The following is a 25387-nucleotide window of genomic DNA, read 5'->3' as shown; positions in this document are numbered from 1 at the left end:
AAAGAATATACACATTCAGAATGTTAAATTTTAGAAACAATTTGAGAAACAAGAAGACAATTGAGAAAATTTTCGCTTTTATGAAAATTATACGATTAAAACAAATATAAACAATCTGAATATAGTATTTAAAAGCGCTTAGTAATATTTTAAAGCAATTATTTAAATTTAAAATTGCAGGTACATTCATTATATGATTTATAAAAAAATGTTGAAGTGAATAAGTAAAGACAATACACATTTTATTTTTTAAAAAAGCGCGATAAATGAAAGCATTGTTGCTTATTGGTGTCAAGAGAAAACAAACAAAAAAAAAAAGAAGTAGATTATGGAATTATGAATAAAATGATATAATCCGCTTACCATGAAGTAAAGATTTGTGATTATATCCTCTAATAGGTAAAATGCCTGAAAATTTTATTAAATGTAGGTATAATTACAAACAAAACAACAGTATCTTTTTTTTATAATGAAAATAGTTATGAAATCCTTAGAAATTTTAAATGCACTTGATTTAAAAAATGATATTGTTTTGAAGCAAATGTGAAGCTCGTTTTATATGTATGAAAAACTTCAATAGAGAATCAAAATACGAGTATGTAATTGTAAAAATAAACGATATTTTCATATACCAAATTTAGTAACGATTTTATATGGTTAGCAATATATAATTAATGATTTGTTTGCCATTGAATATGTAGTAAACTAGAGACAATGATGCCAGGAGAATAAGACTATTGTAATAATAAAATGAGTTAAAAAAAATGGAGTTTAGGAAGAGATTTTTTTTTAAAATATTAAAAATTTGTTTTTGAATTGAGTTCTGAAAAGGAGATTTGTGGTAGTAATTTGTTGATAGCAATAAGGAGGATTGTTGTTGTTTTTTTTTTTTTTTGTTTGGTGGTAGTAGTAGAGTAGTAGTAGTTTGCAAACACGCACACACACCTGGGTTTAAAAGTATACTAGGAGAGTTCATGAGTAACAATGAGTCTGTATCGAAACGGTAGAGGTTAGTATTAGAGATCTGGCCTCGTTTAAACGTGTTGGATGCAGATGAAGCTAGTGATGATTGTAGATATTTTTTGGTGGCGGCAGTTTGTAAGCCTAGATTCGAGCGTGGTGTCGTAGTAGTATTCGACCAGGCACTATTATTATTATAATAATGTCCCAAGTGTGTCATACTCTTACAGGCATTTCTACTGCCGCTACCCAATGGTAAAAAGCTGGTGGAAATGCCCCCACCTAAATTATATTTGGGACGAGGAGCCCCATCACCGGCTAAATGTATCATACTGCGTGACATCTTGCTGTTGTTCGAGCCCGCCGCACTGGTCTTCTTGGCCGAACGTCGACCACCGCCTAGGGATTCCGTTTCATCCATCATCTCCATTTGTTCACGTCGTTGACGTTCCATTATGGCTCGTATATGTTCGCCATTACGGCGAATCGGTTGAGCCAACTGATCCAAACGATTCATGGAGAAAGCACGTCCTGGTGATGGTGGTTTTTTGTTTGTTTATTTTTTTATTTTTTGAAGTTTTTGTAAACATCAGCATATAGCAGCAATTTTTTTATTTGTTAAAAGCGGCATTTTAAGTAAAAAGGGTGATTTAAAAAATTAAATAAAATTAATGATTTATAACCAATGATTTGTTTTCTAATAAAAAAAACAAAAAAAACTTATATAAAATGTATGTAAAATTTGATTTGTGGCTAATTGATAAAAAAAACTATCTAACTAACTAAAATAGGACTTAATTATTTGTTTAACCTTTCACTCAATAAAGAAACTGGGGGAGCAGGAGTAGGAGTTCCAATAAAATTTACACACAACCATAAAACCTTAATAAAAAAAAACATTAACACGAACTTTTTCAAATATTTTAAACAATTTCAAACACGTTTAAAATGTTAAATATAGTATGTATGTAGGTAGGTAGCTGGGTATGTAGTATATTATAAAACTAAGTAATTAAAAGTAAATAGCATAAAAAAGCATTTTTAAAAAATGTTGTTGTTGTTGTTGGTTTTCTTAACACAGAATATCAAGTTTTGAAGAAGAACTCAAACACACTAATAAATATAGTAGAGATTTTTTTCAAGTATAAATTAAAAAAAAAGGAACAAACACATTTTTTATAGTTTCAGTTGCAGAAATTTTCCATTATCTTTATAATAAAGGGGATATATGTAAAGAAGTAATAATGACAGCAGGAGATATTTATTTTATATATAAATCATAAAAAAAAGAGAAAGAGAGTTTTCATAATGATAGAATGATGAAGTATGTATGTAGTTGTTGGTGGGTGGGTATTGGTGGTGGTGGTAGTTGTTTTAATTGTGTCTTACCTGGTGTTCGAGAAGGTGTGTTACTAAGTGATGATCGGGAACCGTAGTGACCATCTCTGGGACTTGGAATTGTTGGCATAAGATCAGTTTTTCTTCTGGCCACACTTCGAAACACGATATGTGATGTATCAACATTATCTTCTGTAATATTTTACAATATTTTTGGGAGGGGTACAAAAGAAAAATTGTATTGGAATTGGTTTTCATTTCATTTGATTTTTTTTTTTTTGGTTTTCAAAAATTTCATTTAAAAAACGTATACTATCTTAATGTAATACGACATCATATAAATGACATTATATTTATTTTTATTTAAAAAAAAAACAGACATGCCGCTAAAGCTTTCAAAATTGTAGAGATTTAAAAAAAACAACAATTATGAGATTATGCCAAAAGCTTTTGAACAAGGTTAAAAATTATATGTATTCTACTAAGTACGCAGGCATTTAAAAAAGATAAAATCAAAGAAAATTTATTATTAATATTGTAACTGTAGCTGGTTAAAGAAACTATTAAATCCATTGGGTTCACACAAGGGTTCTTATTTATAAAAAAACGAGCGTTCATCAACTAAGCCGTGGCAAAGGTCGAAAAACTGACTTAAATTCTTGGTAAGTAGTAAGTAAACACATTTAAGAGTGGTCGCAACAAGACTATTGTAAAACGATTATTATTTTCTTCAAATTTTTTGTCTAGTAAAAGAAACAAACAAGCTAAAATATATTTATTAATTTAAAAAACACTTTAAACGAATATTTACTTTGATGCTCGTTAATATTATAAAGCATTATTCGTTTTTTTTTACAGAATTATTAATTTAAAGCATTATTTATAATTTTTTTTTTAAATTATTCAAAAAATCACTTCCGAAATTCGTTGTTTGTTAGGTTAGCATGTATTAATCAAAAAAATTTAGCTTAAACATTTATTAAAACAAAAAAACATTTAATTTAAAGCACCGCTTTGATGAGTAGTTTGTCTCGTACTAATGCTTTAACTGTGAAGTTTTAAAAAAAAGTTTTAACACAATAACCTGATTTAATTTCTCTGTTTTCTTTTTCTCTCTATTCATTCATTTATATTTAATTGTATTCTAAAATATACCGGTAGCAAAAAAACTTTTAATAAAAGCTAAAACAACATTCATACATTTGCCTTATTATAATCATTGACATTTGCAAATTAGGGGGTTTTTGACAAAGTATTTTTTTTTTTGGAATGTTATATATTTAAAAATTGTTATATTCATATGATTTTAAAGCGTTGAAACGTGAACGTGTTATACTGTCATTTTATAATCTAAAAGGTATGCATAAAGAGCATTTCATTGTTTTATCAATTTAATTATATAAGGAACGGACATCCAATTATAGTCCAGTACGAAATTTCGATGCGTTTGGTATAAGGAGAAATTTCTTAAAATTTTAAAATTTTTGACCTAATTTGAAACCGAATATTAATTTAATTGTTTATCATGAGAACATAATTATGTTTAATGGTATAAAGCCTATTCCAATAATGGAAACCGAACCTAATATTCTTAAAAGTCGTGGTTAAACCGTATTTTTGACCTAAACCGAAAAAAAATATTCGGTCGAACTGAATACAATACAGCATGGACGAAAATAATCACCCCTATCGGCAATAACATGTGAAATTTTGTTCCCATGAAATATCCATTTCCCTCGAAGGGAAAATTGCTATAGTCACCCCTATAATGAAAAACATGTGAAATTTATGTTCCCATGAAATATCCATTTCCCTCGAAGGGAAAATTGCTATCGTGATATTCCCCTAAACTTTTAATTCACAATAGTTGATTTTGTTCGTAACAGCTGTTTATTGTTTACAAAATTCCATCTAAAAATTTCACAACATGGGGAATTTTTTCACGTGAAAAAAATTTATGAACGAAAAATGGGAAAAGGGAACATATTTCATGTGAAATATTGATTCGCGATAGGGGTGAGTGATATTCCCATGAACTTTTCATTCACAATAGTTAATTTTGTTCGTAACAGCTGTTTATTGTTTACAAAATTCCATCTAAAAGTTTCACAAGGGGAATTTTTTCACGTGAACAAAGTTCATGAACGAAAAAGGGAAAATATTTCATGTAAAATATTGATTCGCGATAGGGGTGAATAAAACTTCATGGCTTTTATAAATGCAAGGTTATGAATCAGTTGGACTACTTTTTAAATGATTCCCAGCTTCTCAACCAAACTATTGATGCGTTCGTTGATAATGTCACCAGAAATATGGTAAATCTACTCATGCTTAAAAGAATCATATAGACTTATGGTACTAGGCTGACTTATTGAAATTGGTTGAAATCGGTTAATTTTTCCACCTAATCTCCATACAAATGTCCTCCCGAAATAGCATTTGTTTTGTCATAAATGTCTCATTTTAACACACAACCTTTCACCAAAGTTAACTTTAAAATAAAGATTGAAAAAAAATTTTGTAAATGAAAATTTTTATGTAAAAAAAAACAAATGTTAGTAAAAAAAAATTTTGGGTGAAACAAAAAAAATTTATGTTTAAAAAGTTTTTTTGGGTGAAAAGGTTTTTTGGGTGAACTTTTTTTGGTGAAAAAAAAAATTCAATTTAAAAAATATTCCTCCCAATTTTGATCCATTGTCGGTCCGAAATTTTTATGGAGTTATATATGACGTTGGAAGGTTCTTTGAAATATCTACCTTCAGATATCCATATTGTCTATATTAATAACTTAGAAATCCAGATAAAGATACAAAAAATAAGTTTTGTTCGGATCGATTCATAATTGACCATATATATCCCAATTCTAAAAAATTCAAAACATATACAGCCCGCCCAATTATGAATAAAAATTCCCCGGGAGTTTTCTCCCTTTTCTCATTTTTTCTATTCAAATTCAATGGGAAAAAACTCCCGGGGAACAACCTCTCGCGGAATTTTTATTCATAATTGGGCTGATAAGTTTTCTATCAAGCATCGTAATTTCATTACGTTCGTTAAATGATTAGTCATAGCTCAAGAAAAACAAATTATTGAAATTTTGAAAGTAAACTGTTTTCGCTAATATACTCAGTGTAGGGTGTTATATGGTTGGATTTGACCGACAAAACTTTCTTATTTTTTATCATAATCAGAGCTTCGCATTAATTAATTCAATTTGAGTTTAATTCAGTAAAATCTTCTTAATTCAGAATTTAATCATTTCCGCAATTCATTCCCAAAAAACTAATTCTTTAGCATCAGTGAGAAAGAGAAAGAGTCTTTCTTATTTTAATATAATTCATTTATTGTTGAAAATTCATTCAAACTTTGAACGCTTCAATTTTTTATTAAAATCTAATCCAAATTGAATATAAAATATTTTTTTCATTCAATTTGTTTTAGTTTATTTTTTTAAATTTGAATAAAATTGTCTGAATCCAATTTGTGATAGATTTGAATTGAATAAAAATTTAATCATTCAATAAATATTATTAAGCTATTTTGTAAAGGATTTGAATTACAGAAAACTTCAATTAGCAATTAATTCTATAAAGATTGAATTCTCAAAGGAATGAATTTAATACGTTTGAAGTACTAAGGAATTAAGACAACGAATTAAGTCGTGCTAAATGGTAAAGAGAATATTATTAATTTGATTTTAAACATTTAATAAAGAATTAATTCTTTCGAACCTTTGATCACAATGTATATTTGTTCTTTATTTACAATATTATTTATTTTGTTTCCGATTGTGAGACATTTATTTATATGTACTAGGATCGTCCGGTGGAAGAAATTCGACCACTTTTAAAACGCGTTTTACCACGTTTATGGAAAAAAATATTATATTGTGCATATCTAGAGAAAAGAACCAATATTGTTTCATCAATATTGGTGGACAACTTAAAAGAGTAGCACAAAAAATCGTGTGGCCTATTTATATATAAGATAATTGTGATGTGCTGTTTTTTTGAAAAGGTTTCTTCGACTTTACCGCATCAATTCGTTTCGTTACTGAAAACACTCTTCAGAAAGTCGACAAGTGAAACAAATATGGCAGGCAAACTATTGATGATAATTCAACAATTATGATAAGGAATTTGTAGATTCGGAGAAAACGATTTTTTTTTTCAGGTCAAACCCGAACCTTATATTCGGCCTAATTCGTTACTGCAAACACTCGTCAGAAAGTCGACAAATGAAACAAATATGACAGGCAAACTATTGATGATAATTCAACAATTATGATAAGGAATTTGTAGATTCGGAGAAACCGTTTTTTTCAGGCCAAAACCGTACCTTATATTCGTCATAATCCGATACAAACAGAAACTTTTCTATTGTATTAATAATTTCTAAAATAATTTAAATATTTTAGTTTTAGAACATGGGATCAAGCTCTCTTTTTAGCAGTTTTTTTCTCCACTTCAAACCCTTTATTGTATATATAAAACCTATATTTTAGCTTGTGATATCTTTTACTAGAACAAAAAAAATAAGCGAACTATCGTTTAGAACAAAAATGGTTAATCGTAAATATTGTTAAACAAATTATAAGCAAATAAATGCTTCCAGATTAGATTTAACTCAAGAAAAAAAAATCATATGATCTGTCATGCAAATTTGTTTATAAATTAATATTAAAAAAAAACAAGGTCAAATGCAAATTAAACAAAAAAAAAAAAGAATTGTTTAAACAAAAATTATTAAAGAAACAGCATTCAAAAGTTAGTCAAAACAAAAAAACGAAATAATAATAACAAATCAAAGTATAAAAAAAAAAATTATTAAAAACAAAAATCAAACATAAAATTGAGATGCAATAAAACATAAATAAATAGTGTTATTACTGCATCCTCACCCTTAGTATTATAGAAATTATGATTTGAATATTGTTTATGATGATAATTGTGATGATTATTATTATAATTATTCTCAGTGTTGTTGAATGTGTTCTTGGTGTTGTTGAATTTTGAAGCTGTAGTTGTTGGAGGTGGTTGTGGTGGTCCATCTATATTTATTTCACTACCAACAATAGAAAGTGAAAATCTTTTGGGGGGCTCATCATTTGTGTAGCCCCAATTGAAAACTTCATACATAGAAGATGATTTACGACGATGATCTGTTGAAGTTGTAGTTGATTGATTTGAAGTAAATAGTAGTAGAAGTAGTAGTAATAGTAGAAACAGTAACAACAGTGGTTTGTAGTAGTGGTTGGTGGTGGTGGTAGTGGAAAAGTGGATAAACACAAAGTAAAAAGGTGACAATAATATTTGACAAATAAGTTAAGATTTTTTTTTTGTTTTTTTTTAAATACATAAATTCAAGTTAAAAGTGAAGAAAGAGAGTAAGTAAATAAATAAAGGGGCGCAAACGAAAAATAAAAGAGAAATAATTAGAAAAAAACAAAAATAACTTGCAACTTAAATTAAAAGATTTCTAACTTAAAACTATAAATTGGAAACGTGCTTTGCTGCTCTTTTTTTTTTGTTTCTGTTTTGTTTTTTGTCTTCTCTTATTTTTTATGTTTTTAGTTTAAAAATAAAAACTGAAACAATATATTGTATTTTATAATATAAACTTTCAAATTTGGGACATATCTACAACAAACAAACAATATGTTAAATATAAATATGTATAGTTTTTATTGCATTGTTTTGTTTTCGGTTTTGTTTTGGGATTGTAAAAAATTTTATTGTAAATTAAGACATTAATTAACTAGAGTAATTAACACACATAAGTAATTTAATATACTGTGTACTTCTTCATCATCATCATCATTACTATATTTTTATGACACAGCAAATAAATATTTAAATAATAAAAGAAAAGGGGGGCACAACATTTGCCAACATACATATATTTGTATTTCTTTTTGTATAACTAATATAAAAAATATGTTTATTATTAACACTTAATAATCATAATAAAAGTAAAACAAGTTTTAAAACTGTAACTTTATTTAAGTTAAAACAAACAAAAAAAAAATACAATAATAACATGCTTTTTAACTTACCATCATGTCTCTCTGTGCCACTGGCTGATGTTGCACGCTTTTTAGAACCACTGTCGTTAAGTTCACGTTCTGAACTTCGACGTGAAAGTGAAGCACCAGCAACATTTGATATTGAAGTGGAACTGTGTGTAAAATGAAAACAAAATGAAAAAAGCATTATGATTATATGATTGAAAACGTGTTGCTATTATAAGAAACAAAGAAAATTATATAAAAGTTTTATTAAAAGACAAATTACAGTAGTGGTATTTTCAATTATACCAAAATCTTTGTATTTTTGTTATAAACTTTACTATGAGTGGTGTCGGTATACATAAGTATGTTATTCTGTTTGTTAGAGCGGGTCAATATGTAGGGACGCAAAAAAATCGCCCAAGTGCCAAGGAAAATCGTATTCTAGTGATCAAAATAAGAAACTTTGCCTAACATTGTTTCTTATTTTGACCTAAAGGTCAAATTTTGAAAAATCCCACTTTGACCCATTTAAAGTGCCCCAATCGAGTCTAAATTTATGACCGATCCCCACTAACTTTGGAGGACCGAGCCACCCATGCTAGTGGTACACTCCCTGGAAGCCCTGGGGGTCCCATACAAAAATTTAAAAAAAAAATCACCATTTTTGGCACTTTACATGACACAATTATCGAAATGGCTATGTTTGTTTTGGAGTTTATTTTTTTTAATACAACTTAATAATAAGAAAGAAACTAAAAAAATTATTGTCTTTTTTTCTCTCAAGTCTGGGAAATTTCGCACGGCTCTCTGATGTCGTCGCCATAAGATTTACATAACATTTATTCCGTTTATATATAGCATTTCAATCGGCTTAGTAGTTTCTGAGTTAACAAATTGAAGCAAAAAATACATTTTTTACGTGAAAATAGCAATTTTTTGTTTTAAAAAAACTCATGAAAAATCGAAAACGGCAGAAACTGTTCAAGTTTATTCCTTTATCGCAAAGCCACATATAATAGCAACAAAATGAGATATCGATCATAAAAATCGATTGATTCTTTTGGAATTTATTCACAATTAAGTGAATTCGCTCCAAAGTTAGGTGGGTCATACATTTAAACTCGATTGGGGACTTTAAATGGGTCAAAGTGGGATTTTTCAAAATTTTAAAAACAACGAACATCAGAATTCATTTTAGAGGTATGGTTCCATGGGCAAAGTTTCTTATTTTGATGCCTAGAATACGATTTTTCTTGTCACTTGGGCGATTTTTAAATTGACCCGCCCTAATGTTTATATTCTGGATCATTATATGGTAGTCATGTCCTTCTTTATGTTGAAATCACCTTTCCGATGCCCCCAAATAACTTACATACATGAGTGATACATCAATATAATCCCGCTTAGGTTGTTATTTAAATTCGGCTGAGATATAAGAAAAAAATCATAACTACCTCGATGTTTGACCTATTTTTGATCTACATATATCTGGAATACTAAGTAATTAACATTTACAGTATGGATATCTAATAATAGACATTCCAAATACCTTTCCAACGACGTATTCGGACCGGCAATGGTCAAAATCGTGAAAAATATTTTTAACACGAATTTTTTAAATTTTTTTTTCAAAAAAAAAAAAAAATTTGGGAATATAAGATATGAAGCAAATAGATATTTTAGTTTTCAACAGAATCTTTATCAGCCCAATTATGAATAAAAATTCCGCGGGAGTTTTTTCCCTTTTCTCATTTTTCCTATTCAAATTCAATGTGAAAAAAATCCCGGGGAACAAACTCCCGCGGAATTTTTTATTCATAATTGGGCTGTATGAGTTCTATGAATAAATTTTGAATGAAGAAAGATGCAACCTTATTTTTTTGTTTATCATTAAAAGATTGATTTTGCTGAATTTCAATAGAATATCATATATACCACCAGTAGGTTCGCAACTTATGTGGGGTATTCGGAATGTTGATTTCAACATGCAAACTAAATCAGCTTCCCTACCAAAAACGCTTTCCTAAGGTTCTAAAGGGACTTTTTATATTACTATGAATTTAAATTTCAATAAATGATTTGGAGACTTCGGAAATTTTATTCTAACAGACTGACTGATTTAAATTAAAACTTAAACCATGTAAGACTACAAAAAATGATTCACATCTCTAAAAATACAACCAACATTTTGATCATATGATCTTCTCTTTGTTTTATTTATTTTTCATTCTCTCTATTATTAAACATTTAAAAATAAATAAATTTCTTTATAATCTAAACAAAACCATAAAACTTACCGTCTTTGACCCCAAAATGTACTTGGTGATACCATGCCAAAATCGGAGGGCTCCAATAAGCGTGGTGTTGAGGAACCAAAAGCATAACCAATGGAATTTCTTTCGCGTTTCTTAACTTCTATCCTTGATTCTCTTTCCTATATGGATAAATGAAAACAAAAAAAGTTTCATACACACAAATTAATACACAATTTAAAATAATTAATAATAATGAAAAAAAAAAAAATACTAAATTGGCTTTCATTTAGACTATACTAACACTCACTTGATTCTTCCTCAATATGTATTCACGTCTTTCTTTTTCAGCTTCCATTATGGCCTTTTTACGTTCTTCAACCTGTGTACGTTTATCCGAGTCTCTTTGTCTGATCTCATCGATTCGACGTCGACGTTCCTCTTCTTTTTGTTCGCGATATCTTTGTGCAGCTTCAGCTTGAGCCTTTAGCTCCTCGATTTTTCTTTGTCTTTCTTCATTTTGACGTTCCCTAGCAACTTTCAATTTATCGTCACGCTCTTTGGCTGCTGCTTTTATTAAATTTTTTTGTGAGTATGGTACGTTTTAGTTTGGTTTGGTTGGGTTTGGTGGTGGTTAGCAAGCAGTTTGTTCGTTGGTGGTGTTGATGGCGATTGTTGGTCATCAATAACAACAACAAAAACAGAATTTGGAAAAATACAGCACAAAAACAATAATCATCATCATAATAACAATAATAATGATAGTTAGTAGTTGTAGTTTAAGTTTTGGTGGTAGTAGCAAATACACGAAGAAATCGAAAACCACCGCATGTTAGCAAAAACACAGCCAACCAAAACGTTTGTTTGTTGTTAGCCATCGTGTATTTTAATATTATTTTTTTTTTCATAAATTTTTTTGTACGTACAATATGCATACAAGCATTATATTAGGTGGGCAAAGGAAAAGAGTAAGAGTTACCGAAAAAAAATAACACAAAACAAAGCAAAACGTAACAAATTTCACGTTAAAGTATGAAAATTAACATTTTTGCCCCAAACGACAATCAATACCAAACACAGCGTGTGTGATGAGAGAGAGAGGTGATATATGAAAATAAATTGGAAAAAAAAAGAAAAATTAAATTTATTTTATATTATATTATTTTTTTTTGTTTTGTTATTATTAAAAATATAGTTTTCCTTTATACTATTTGAGTCATCATTACATTTTTTTATTTAAGCACAAACAAACATACTCGAATGCAGGTTATGACCTCTGACATACATATAAAAACACATTCATTGCATATGTGCATATATGGTCTGCCATTTTTTCAAATAATTTATACATATATTTGCCATTAAATAAAGGTACATATTCTATTATACAAGTTTTTAATTGGATTTGTCAATATCAGAAATATTGAAAAAAAAATCAATGCTTTTAATGATGTTGTTTATATGTTTTGCAATTTAATTAAACTTAAAACAATGCATATTGAATTTCTTCCTCATTTACTTTAATGTCTATCTATCTATATTGTATTCAAATAAAAGCTAAAGAATAAGTTTCCATTTCATATTTAAATAAAGCAATGTTATAATGTCTGCCTTATTAATTATGGCACTTTGCACTTTCTAAATATTTAACATGTGGGTGGTTATAATATGGCATTGTAGACAATATTCAAATTTTTTTAAATTTTGTCAAACAAAAGAGATGTTTAAATTCTCATTTAACTTTCGTTTGAGTTTCATTGGAGAATCAATATTTATAAAGATGAGCCAAAGTATGTTCGTAAAATTCAAAGTTGATATTTCTCGACGTCTTTATATTTATTTTAATTGTAACACAATAAGATTAAATATTTGTTGAGCTGAAAAGCTGGGTGAAGGGGGAAAGGCTGGATAATTGGAAAAGATGTTCAAACTCTCTGAGCCGAAACAAAATCGTTTAGATTTTGTACTCAGAAATAATTTAAAAAACAATATGAAACGAAAAGGAAGAATAAAACAAATGAATTAGGAATTTTCTAATTATTTATTAAATTATTTGGAAGGTGGATTCTTACCATAAGGAACAATAGGATTAGGATAGCGATGTGACTAGGTTAAAGTTTGATTTGTATCTCTCGCAAAAAGAAGTATTTACGACTCTACGATTAATTTAGTACTTAATGACAAGTGGAAGTATACTGCAACATATAACATTCTGCATTTATATATATTGTGGGAAAATAGGAATTGCAGGCAAGTGGGGAAAATCGCTAAGTGTTGTTTTTGGCGTAAACAATATTGAAAAGTATTTTTGTTGAAAAAGAAAAAAAAATTGATGGATGAATATTTTTTACCCGAATTTTTTTTGGTGAAAAAAAAATTTGGTTGAAAAAAATTTAGATCAAGCAATATTTTTTCCGATTTTGACCCATTTTGCTTGTGGTCCCCACATATTCAACTACCCAGCCAATCCTACTTCACTTTGTCTAACGGATTTATGGAACAAAATAGTTGAAGTAAAACAATTCCTTGATCGGGAAAATAATCTTTGTTGAAAAAAAAAAACATTTTTTAACCTAAATTTTTTTTGGTAAAAAGAAATTTTTGCTGTAAAAAAAATTTTGATAAAAAAAATTAAATCAAAAAATATTTTTTCCGATTTTGACCAATTCTACTTCAATTTGTCTAATGGATTTATGGACCAAACCAGTTGAAATAGAACAATTCATTGATCGGAACCTCGATATGCAGAACACCCGGATTAGAAAATTTTATAGATTTTGCTGTTACAACAACAATAAAAAACGACCAATTTAGAATATAAATTTTAAATACAGTAGGTAATACAATGGACACCGGAAATAATCCAAATTTAAAGAATGGAAGGAACTAGACTGATAGGAAATCTTCGAAAAAGCTGAATAGACTAGTTTTCTAAACAATTACTACCACCTTTGACATTCAACTGAATGATCTAAGTAGTTAACACTAATCAGTGGTTCTAATATAAACAAGTAAGAGAGCTATATTCGGCTGTGCCGAATCTTATATACCCTTCACCAAATTATACGCCAAACATTTTTTTTAAATATTTTTAGTTAAACAGTATTTATTATATTTTTTTTCAAAATAGTTTTTTTTAAAAAAGTTTTTTCCAATGTTTGTTTTAAAATTTTTTTAAAATTTAGTTTTAAATTTTTTTAAAATTTAGTTTTAAATTTTTTTTTAGAAAAATAATTTATAATAAAAAAATTTGTTTGACGAAAAAAATTTGGGTAAAAAAATATTTTTTCCGATTTTGACCCATTGTAGGTCCAACTTACTATTATAGCCTTATATACATGGTTAATGACTTAGTAAACCAGATATATATTAAAAATAGGCCAAAAATCGAGGTTCGCGCCGGAAGAATTCCGGATATATTGATGTATGAATCATGTATGTAAGTTATTTGGGGGCTACGGAAAGTTGATTTTTTCATATTGGCCGCTAAACGTAAATTGAACATAATTTAATTTCCAATCTTCAAGTCAAAACCGCGCCCTGGTTTATATTTAACATTAAAATTTATTGTTTTCAAATTTTGAACATCATAGAATTTTAAATATTAAGACATATGAGGAGCCGCAGAACAAAAGGTCAAAAAGTATTTAATGTCAATTGGGGGTTAATCTTTTAATAAATATTCCACCAACGTTTTAAATCTAACATCTAATTTACTTTTCCAAAACTCAATAATATAAATAAAAATAATCATTTGTCTTTGTTTTCTTTTAGCCAATATAAAATATTATTGCTAATTAACATAATTATTTTTAGATTAAATAAACCATATTGTTATTTTACAGGCAAAACTACTCTTGTTAGGAAAACTCTGCTTCAAAGCCGCACACACTACAAAGAGGAATATCAACAATCTAATGGAGAGCATAAATACACAATAACTAAAGTCAAGGTCAATCACACTAAACAATAAAAGAAAAAAACAGCAACAACTACAACAACAAGAGAATTAAAAATTAAAAGAAGTATTTGTTGTATATATGTATGTATATAACGCATAGTATTTGTTTTTATATACCGGGTGTATAGTATACGTCATATATTTGCTCATCATTAAAACCAAAAACAAACATACTCAAGAGACATTCAGCAACAACAACAACGAAGAGGAGTTGTTTGCTTTCACATTTAAAATGGAAAAAAAGTAAAAATTAAATAAAATAGCCGCTTAATGATAATAAAATTTATTATTATTATTATTTCATTCAATATTTAAGTTTGACAACGTTTTTCACAAGAAAAAAAAAACGACTAGAAACTTATTATCTTTTCATACATTTACTTCCCCCGATAGTGCAATAAAACATTAATAAACTATAGGAGAATTAATGAAATAAAAATAATGCAAGTTGTGGTGGTAGGTAGATGGGGTTTAATGGAAAAATATAATGAATTTATTAACCAAATAACAAATATGATATTGAAAGCCTTTCACTTTAAGTAAATAGAAATGTGTACTAGATAAATATTTAGATTTTGATAGCGTTTGAACATTGATTAGGAAATAGATTATTTGTATCTATAGTTAGACATGTATGGTCAGGTCATGTCAATCAATATTTTGTAATTAATTGATACATTAAAATTTCTATGCAGCACAAGCATTAATTTAACAAGGTTTCACTTAATTTAAAACAGATTCTTGCTTGCTTTCATATAAAAAAACTGATAATACCCAGTGACTTTCAATTATAAATTTTATTTTTTTAAATGTTTTAAACAATTTTTTTCCAAATTATTTAAATTTTTTTAAAAAAGTTTTTCCCAATTTTTTTTTTAATTTTTAAAAAAAATTGTTTTTGGAAAAATAATTTATGACAAAAAGAATTCGGCTTAAAAAAAATTTTCACCGATTTTGACCCATTGTCATAAGATATCCATATTGTCTATATTAATGACTTAGTAATCCAGATATAGATCAAAAATAGGTAAAAAATCGAGGTTGTCCCGATTTTTTCCTTAATCTCAGCCGTTTGTGGACCGATTTTAAATACCAACCGAGACGGAAGTATTCCCGATATATTGATGTATGAATCATGTAAGTTGTGTAAGTTATTTGGGGGCTCCGGAAAGTTGATTTCAACATACAGACGGACATGGCTATATCGACTTCGCTATCTATAACGATCCAGAATATAGATATACTTTGTGGGATCGCAAATGAAAAATTTAGAAATTACAAACGGAATGACATGGCGAAGGGTATACAAATTGGCGGAAAAAAATTTTAATTAAAAAAAAAATTTAGCCGAAAAAACTTTTATTTTGGGAAAAAATATTTTTCCCGATTTTGATCCGAATTTCTATGGCGTTTAAACGTCGTTGGAAAGGTCTTTCATTAGAGAACCATATTGTCTATGTTAATGACTAGATATACGTATATAAACCAACCCAGCGGGAAAAAGATGCAGTAAAGAGGCCTTCCTAAATGCCTCATTTTGCAGACACAAGGACTTGCAAAATCATTTTGCCGCATTGCAAAATCATTTCAATTTTACACGGCGTGTCATTGCGAGCCAAGGCCTTGCATACTCGCTGCTGTTAGAGGGCTGAGAGAAGTCCTACTTATGATGGGCTGTTGGCAGCCAACAAGCTCACTTGTTATTAGAAGGGGATTCATTGGACTTCTTGAACACCTTCTAAGAGAAGGCAGGGTGGAATGAGTATCGGATCTTTTAGAATGTGTAAGTATGCCTTTTAGAAGGCCTACAAATTGAAGTCCTATCATTTTTTCCCGCTGGGAATAGCTAACTAATCGAGATAACGTCAGTTGTCTAAATTATATTACGGATGGCAACTGGCAGCTATCATTTCTGTTGCAAGAAATTTGTGGTTACCCTCTGGCAACGCAACCGAAGTACGGTTGTCCATATATCATCCATAATCGACTCATTAAACAGCGAAGCATTCTGACATGACAGTAGAAACAACCATTGGAGGTAATCGAAACCGCAACTCTCAGACTGGCAGTACAGCACACTATTATTTAACAATGGTCGTCACTTAGGGCCGCTTTTAAGAACTTCGTTTTCGAATGTAATTGAAGCTCACCGTTTCCTCCCCAAAACTGATGGGAGCTACTCAGGCAACAATTTCAAAACATTTCCGAGAAGCAGGATTCATCTAAAAGCGGGCACCGACTATCATAACTTACGATGAAAAATGGATCCATGAGAAGCCCGACCAACCAACCGAATCGACACCAAAGCCAAATATCCATTGCGCTAAGGTAATTCTCTGTATTTGTTGTGAGCAAAATTATGAGCTGCTGAAATCTGTCCAAAACAATCACAGGAAATCTGTACCGAATGCAAAATATTCCTTTGAAGCCAGCAGACATGAAACTGTTTGAAGCGGCCAGACATGAAATCGTAATATTCCATTATGGCAACGCGTTGCTATATCTGTTAAAAAGTATTTATAATGAAGTGGTTGGGAAGTTTTGTCTCACCCGCTTTATAGTCCTATTTGTTTTGATCGATACAGAACGCTTGCTCGGATACGATTCACTTTGGAACAGAGTAACCGTATTGGCTTGTTTCTTTCTTGCCCTCAAACAATGAGAAGTTCTTTTGGCTCAGAATCCATATGTGGCCAGAAAGATAGGAAAAGGCCAATACTTTGAAGAAATTTATATTGTACAAATGTTTCAAAATAAAAGCTAAAAATTTAAAAAAAATCCCGCATTTTTAATTTTCCATTTAGAAAAACATTTAAAAACATTTCCTTTCATACCAAACTAAAAAAAATCGAGTTTAAATAAATCACCATATAACTTATAAAGAAAAGTATTGAAATATAAGCAATAAAACAAGTTTCTTAATTAATTTTTACATATTTAAAAGTATAAATTAAAATCTTAATTAGGTAAAGTTATTTTAACATTTAAACCAAAAGCTGTTATTAAAAATAATTTTAATTTCCAATACACAAGTAAAATAATCGTATTAATTCAATTTGATTAATTGATAAAAATTGAAATGAAATTAAACTTTGACTTCATACAAATGAAAAAATAAACTTGTACGCAAACAAAAAAAAAATCAATTACTGAAAAGAAAAAAATACTGCTTGTGTTTTTTTTTTTAAAAGTATAACAAAATTTATTTAACAAACTCAAGCCAAACTCAAGTAATGAGAAAGAAATCTTAGCAAATAACTTTTTTTAATAATTCCATATTTGGATTTTTCACAGAATAAAATGGATTTTGAAATTAACGTATGTATTTAAAAAGATACTCAATATATTTGCCCAATTCACAAATGGTGTCGTAGTGTTGTATCGTTGTATGTCGTAATTTTTTATTAATATTTTGTTTTTGTTTCGAAAAATTTTTTTGAAACATATTTATGACATATAATGCTACAACACTACGACATCAATTGTGAATTGGGCAATTGTTTAAAGCTTATGCTATTTTTTTTATTTTCAAAAACAAATTGTATGTGTAATGTAATAAAGTTATGTTTTAATGGGAGGGGGAAGAATCCCCTAGATTCGTAATTAATTATTGTGTAAAACATTTATTCATATGTATGTATGTAGTTAATTTCTGTTTAAATTTATTATTCTTCTGTTTTGTTTTTATTAATTTATTCCACATTCATTTTGTCTGATAATGTGAATTGATATTGTTTTTTTTGAAAGAATGTTTACTACAATGATAATAACAATTTGTTATTGTATTTTTTTGTTATTATTTTCTAGTTTTCTCATTTTCTTTCTGTTTTATTTACTATTCTAAGACGATTGCGTCATCGTCAATGTACTTTATACACTTTGTATTTGAATTAGTTTTAGTAAATGTCGTTTTGTTTTATAGCAATTTTTTTCTGTATTTTTAGCTTTTTCTTTAGCATTTTTTGCAAAATAAATTGATTTAGGTCAACTAGTAATTATAAAGTATTTGTCCATCTTAAAGCCACACTACTTGACTCGACACTACTCTACACTGCAACAGCAACAACAATGGAAAATGGAGACATTATATTAAAAGAGATTGAATATTTTTGTTTAAATATGGTTATCGTATAAAGTATGTGCATAAAATATGTGCTAAAAATAATGATTATGGTTATTTGAGTGTGTAATGTCTTTTGCAAAGAAATAAAATTAAATAACACAGGAATTTAAAAATAGCTTAAAACTTGAATTCTAAATTGTATACATTTGTTGCTTATCGATTTTACTTGTTGCTAACGTTTAGTCATTTGAAGCAAACATAATTGATTTAAGGCATTTACTTTAGTTATACTCAGAGAACGAAAATAACTTGTCCACAAATCCTAATGTTAGAATTTAAACTGTTATTAAAGGGCAACAACATAAAAAGGAACGTCAAAATTATTAAAGGAGGAGATCTAGGATGATGGCAAAATAAAAATACGTTCATAATTCTATAAAATTATTCAATACTATTTAAATAAAATGTTATTGATTGCTATTTTTCTTCAAATATTGTAATAAGAGATGATGGATGGAAAGATGATATGAAAAGTTCAGCTGAAATGTAAAATTTCCACCATAATTTTTTATCGAAGTTAAAATTATTCTAAAATATCATTAAATAATCACTTAAGTAATAAGTATGATAACAGTATACAGATTATGATAATAATTATTATCAATAGAAAGGTATTTTACATAAGCATTTGTTTTAATGTTACTTTTCGATGAAAAATTTAAACATTTTAAATTTAAACCTTATTCAGTCTGTTCGTTTAACTATTTTCAAATATTTTCTTATATTGAAACGATCAAAGCCATTATTTTCTTATTTTTTTAATTACTATATCATAATCGTAGAAATTTAGATAAATACTTTCTACCAGTTTTTAAATTGCTCCTCTTTCTAAACTAATTTAATAAATTCAATTAAGATTTTACAAAACATATTGAAGATTTATTGCAATTATGGATGATATGGTTGAAAGAGATGTCTGACTGTCTTTTATTCAAAGGCCAGGCCACTAGATATTTTTAGAATTGCGAAACCACATTAAAAATTAAATGAAAAAATAAATAAATAACATGCATACTTTTTTTTAATATTATTTTGTTACATCTCTTGACATACCGCAAATATACATTAAAGTAAAATTTATTACAAATACTTTCAACTTATACATACTCTTGTTTGTAGTGGTAAGTAAGTAAACTACACACTGGCATGTAAATGAACAATTATTTATTTTTTAAAAAACAGTCATTTCTACAGTGTTACAAAACTTTTTGCCCACAATTTTTTAATAGAAATTGCCATACAAAATTTCAAAATGAAAAATCATCTAAAAGAAAACAGTCTAAATAAAATATGAATAAAAAACTGACGGATTGTAAGTTTTCTAAGAAAACTGACTGATCGAAAACTTCTCTATTGTAAAATAACTAATCGAAAATGTCTCTATAGAGAACTGACCGAAAATTATTCTACGGTAAACTAAACTGATTGAAAAGTTTTGTATAGAAAACTTACAGATCTATAGAAAATTAACAGATCGAAAAGTGTAGAAAGCTAGACTGATTGCAAAGTTTTGTATAGAAAACTGGACTGATCGAAGAGATTTGTATAGAAAACTGACCGATCGAAAAGTGTTTCAGGAGAGAAATTAATAATAGAAACATTTTTTTTAGAAAACTAAACTGATAGAAAAGTTTTCTATAGAAAACTAACTTATCCATATGACTGATCGAGAAGTATGCTTTAGAAATATTAATAATTGGAAAGTTTTCTAGAGAAAACTAGACTGATAGAATAATTTTCTATAGAAAACTAACAGATCGAGAAGTTTTCAATTGAAAATTAACTGATCGAGAAGTTTTCTATAGAAAACTAACAGATCGAGAAGATTTCAATAGAAAATTAACTGATCGAGAAGTGTTTTACAGAAAATTAACTGATCGAGAAGTTTTCTGTTGAAAACTTACTGATCGAGAAGTTTTATATTGAAAACTTACTGATCGAGAAGTTTTCTATTGAGAACTTACTGATCGAGAAGTTTTCTATTGAAAACTTACTGATCGAGAAGTTTTCTATTGAGAACTTACTGAACGAGAAGTTTTCTATTGAAAACTTACTGATCGAGAAGTTTTCTATTGAAAACTTACTGATCGAGAAGTTTTCTGTTGAAAACTTACTGATCGAGAAGTTTTCTATTGAGAACTTACTGATCGAGAAGTTTTCTATTGAAAACTTACTGATCGAGAAGTTTTCTATTGAAAACTTACTGATCGAGAAGTTTTTTATAGAAAGACTGATCGAAAGTTTTCTCTAGATCGAAAAGTTTTCTATAGAAAACTAGACTGGTCACAAAGTAGAAAACTAGACTGATCGATAAGTTTTTTTTTATAGATAAAGTAAACAAGTTTTCTATAGAAAACTAATTGATTGAATAGTTATATATAGAAATCTAGACTGATCGATAAGTTTTCTATCGAAAACTATTTTGTATATGACTTAAAAATTTGGGATTTACAATAGATGGCGTATTTTTTAATCGCCGTTTTTGTTTTGAATTTAGTGTAAACAACAAAGTCATTGCATCGAAAATATTGAATTTTACACCAACGAACCGCATATGACGAGGGAAGTTTTGCTTTACTTGTTTAATTTGAACAAAAGTGACGCTGTAGCACACCCATTGATCAACAAATCTTATATTGAATGTGATCCATTGGTTTCAACGTGCGAGATATGGTTTGTGCGGTTCAGAAGTGGTGATTTTGACACAGGAGACAAATATCGCCCAGGGCAGCCAAAAAAGTTTGAAGATTAAGAATTAGAGGCATTACTACATAAAGATTGTTGTCAAACTCAGCAAGAACTTGCAAAATCATTGGGAGCTGTTCAAGCAGCAATTTCAAAACAAACTGATCGTAATGATGCTTGAACGCTATAAAAAGAAAATCATTTTTGCACCGTATCATTACTTCCGATACAAAAATTGTCCATTACGATAACCCGAAGCGTACGAGATCGTATATGAAGCCAGGCCAACCAGCCGAATCGATACCAAAGCCAAATATCCATGGCGTTAAGGTAATTTTCTGTATTTTGTGGGACCAAAAGGGTCATATCCATTATGAGCTGCTGCAGTCTGACCAAAACAATCACAGGTAACTAGTACCGAACACAAATGATTCGTTTGAAGCGAGCATTGAAGCGCCCAGAAATGAAACCGTAATATTCCATCATGAAAAACTATTTAGAAAGTAGTTGGAAAGTTTTCCCTCACACGCCTTATAGTCCAGACTTTGCACCGTCCGACTAATATTTGTTTCGATCGATGCAAAACGCTCCCTTTGGGATAAGTTTCACTTTGGAACATAGTATCCGAATTCGCCTCAAAAGATAAGCAGTTCTTTTAGAATCCTGGGAATACTTGATGGATCGAAAAGTGTTCAATATAAAACAAGATTATTCGAAAAGCTAGGTTGCTGACCGGTCAAATGTCGTTGCTGATCGCAACGTTTTCTATAGGAACTTGTCGAACTTATATCGAACTGGTCGAAGTTTTCTATAGCAAAACATAATATTTGCTTGGCTCACTGTAGGTATTCACAGATATTTATGTACAATATACATATATACAAGATTCTTAATTAAGTAGACTTTTCTATCTACATATATAGATAAATATATATCCAAGTGTGGGTGTGTGGTTGATTGCTATTTTTTTTTGTTCATATCGTATATTTTATTTTCTACTGTCGTTGTTTTCTCTCTTCTTTATTGTTTGAATCATTTTATTGACATATTCAGAGGAGTAGTAGAGAAGTGCTATAAATATTTATATCGTATATAGATTAAACCTACATAAAGTACTAGTTGTCGCGATAATTTACATGTAAAAAAATATATATTCATGTATGCATTTCATTTGTATGTAGAAGAAATATATTTAAACAAAGTATTCAAAAGCAGCCTAGAATTAATCATAGTTCAAAATAAATAAGAACACACACAAAAAAAAACTAAAAGATATTCAAGCTTGCTGTTTGCCATGCTTAAGAATAATCAGCGTAGGTTAAGTTTTTAGAATCCTCTCTACTTGAGTTACCAAGATGCTGACAACAATCACTATATGCAGTTGAATATGGCTTTGGAAAACTAAATTGAAATATATCATATCATATTTCCTATAGGTACTAAAAACTGGTTTAATTAACACCTCAATAATTTACACCATTTATAATTACATACAAATATTTGTTTGTTTGTGCTTTTAATTTGTTTTTATTTATTTTTTTTTTTAATTTTTTATCTTGGCTAGGTGTAAGGTGTAGTAGAACTTTTTCATTTAAAGAAATTATTGTTATTTTTATGAAATTACCTTTTCTTTCTACGCTGCCTTCCCGGCTTTCTGCCCTGTTAGTTATTTCAGCTGTAAAGAAAAAAAAGAAAAATTGTTATTAATAACAAATAGTTGCATTTTATATGACTTCGTTTCTATAGTCCAATATTTTAAATGTTTGCATTTAAGTCCATAGTAAGTAACTATTATACAACAAAATATGTATTTGCTTTAAATATTAGTACTAGTTTTTGTTGGCAATTTAATGAATATAACCGGCTTTTTAATAAGAAAAACAATAACGACATTTCAGTACATACATATGTTGTTATTTGAAAAAAAGCTTCCTAAAACAGTTTTATATATAAAGTTTATTTTAAATGTCTACGATATTACCTCCCAAAATTAATTATTATTATTTTTGTATTTTACTCCAGATTGATACCAGATGTCAATTGAAGTCTACAGATAAAAATCTGCATGATTTGAAGTATACTCCTACATATGCATTATTTCACTTGACATTCTTTTTAGAATTCAATTAAAAAGAAAGCATACGATACGAAAAAGCTAACAAAAACAATGCAGAGTTAATTGAATGCAAAAGCAAGTGGAGTATTTATAATTTTGTAAGGCCATACAAATTCATATTGAATAACACTTTATTTTACATGTATTTATGTACGATATAAGTTTGAGCAGTCATTTCAAATCATTTTAGCAGAATTTCCTTGAATGTTCGAAAATCTAAAATGAGAGAAAAATTCATAAAATCCAAACAATATCTAATCAGTTGTTGTTTCCAAAACCTGTTGTTGTTACCAAAACCTACAAAATTTAGATATTGTTTGGATTTTATGAATTTTTCATTTTGGATTTTCAAACATTCAAAAAAATCGAAATTGAATGTTTGAAAATTTTAAATTCAAACAAAATCTTAATTTTTATTATTTTTTATAACAAAAGATTTTTCCTCGTTTTTTTTCAAATTCGAAATTATGTTCGAATTTTCAAAATTACCACAAAAGAATACACACAACACTTACAGAAAAAACGTGTAAAATAAATACATATGAATTTGGCTTCCAATATTCTATTTCCCAATAATATTAAGTTAAATAGACCTTGACAATAAATATTGCTGATGACGTCCTTGGCAGGGTTGAAAATCCATTCCAATTTGACAATTGTCTAAAATTACTTTAGAATGGTACTCTTTGAATTATTAAAGAGTAATTATAATAAAATGAACTTCAGCAAAATTAAAAATTTACTTTCAAAATAAAAAGATCAAAGAATTACCAAAAAATCTCTAAAATTAAATATCAAATTAACAACAATCAGAAAAACTGTTTCACCAACAAACACTCTTCGATTAAAGAATTCTTCCCAACCACTTCATTCTAAATAGTTTTTAGCATGTATTGTAACATATGGCCGAGTGTTGTCATAATGGAATATTACAGTTTCAAGCCTGGCCACATATTCTGGGCGGGTTTCGCCAATGCAAACAAATCAGTTGTGTTCGGTACAGGTTCCATGTGATGGTCTGGCCAGATTTCTGCAGCTCATAATAGATAGTACTCCTTTTGTCCCACCAAATACCGAGAATTACCATAGAGCCATTGATATTTGGCTTTAGTGTCGATTCGGTTGGTTGGCCGGTCTTCACGTACCATCTCTTACGCTTCGGGTTATCGTAATGGATCCATTTTTCATCGAAAGTAATGATTCGGTGAAAAAAATATTTTCTTTTATAGCGTTCAAGCAGCACTTCGGACATGCAAAATAATCGTCTTTCAAGGTCTCTCTCTCGGCTTCAATTCGTATGATACCAAATTTCGGTGTTTTTGGATGAATCCTGTTGCTCGTTCAGTTTGACAACAATTTTCATGGAGTAATGCCTCCAATTCTTTGCCTTCATACTTTTTTGGCTAGGCTTTTTTCAAATTAAAGAAGTTAAGCAAAACTTCCCTCATATAACGCTGTTGGCATAAAATTCGACATTTTTGAATAAAAAAAAAACGTTGTTGTTTACACTATAAGGATATGTACCTTCAAACATACGCCATCTATTGTAAATCCCGAATTATTAAATAATACACCCAATATGGCTTAGGGTGGGTCAAATTTTTTGCGACAAAGGCGCATATTGATTCTGGTTCTAAGGGTCATTCCAAAAAACTTTGCCAAAGAACCCATAGCTCAAAAATGAATTTCGAGCCCCCTGATTTTTCAAAATATGTAGATATTTAAAGAATCGAGTCAAAAGAAAATTGTATTTATTTAGCTAAATGTGTATGCAGGGGTTTTGTTTTGGTGTCCCTCCAGAGTGAGCTTTCGTAAATTTGTTTAGATTTTATCGTCCTTTTTGGGAAAATTTACGTCTGCCCCTATAATTTGACCCTTCCTAATATGGCCTTATGATGCATTAAATTAATGCAAAAATAAAGGGTTCATAAATGACGTACGT

General features: G+C 28.8%; 1 protein-coding gene across 14 annotated transcripts in view; it reads right to left on the bottom strand.

Annotated features, from left to right (window-relative positions):
* Window positions 1-25387, bottom strand: part of ens (ensconsin) — a 36714-nt gene that overhangs the window by 9366 nt on the left and 1961 nt on the right. For 2 of the 14 annotated variants that reach the window (XM_065503385.1, XM_065503387.1), the window contains exons 2-8: window positions 22954-23004; window positions 10865-11127; window positions 10606-10742; window positions 8354-8475; window positions 7199-7459; window positions 2350-2490; window positions 946-1491 (exon numbers count right to left, since the gene is read on the bottom strand). In XM_065503385.1, coding sequence (XP_065359457.1) covers window positions 946-1491; window positions 2350-2490; window positions 7199-7459; window positions 8354-8475; window positions 10606-10742; window positions 10865-11127; window positions 22954-23004 — 1521 coding nt within the window. Of the gene's footprint in view, window positions 1-363; window positions 409-945; window positions 1492-2349; window positions 2491-7198; window positions 7460-8353; window positions 8476-10605; window positions 10743-10864; window positions 11128-22953; window positions 23005-25387 lie in introns of all 14 variants that reach the window. The other 12 variants (XM_065503386.1, XM_065503390.1, XM_065503391.1 and 9 more) reach the window with 12 other exon arrangements.

This window comes from Calliphora vicina, chromosome 3 (assembly GCF_958450345.1).
Source record: "Calliphora vicina chromosome 3, idCalVici1.1, whole genome shotgun sequence".
Lineage (NCBI taxonomy): Eukaryota > Metazoa > Arthropoda > Insecta > Diptera > Calliphoridae > Calliphora > Calliphora vicina.
The sequence above is the reverse complement of the archived record's forward strand: the minus strand, read 5'-3'. Positions and strand labels throughout refer to the sequence as shown.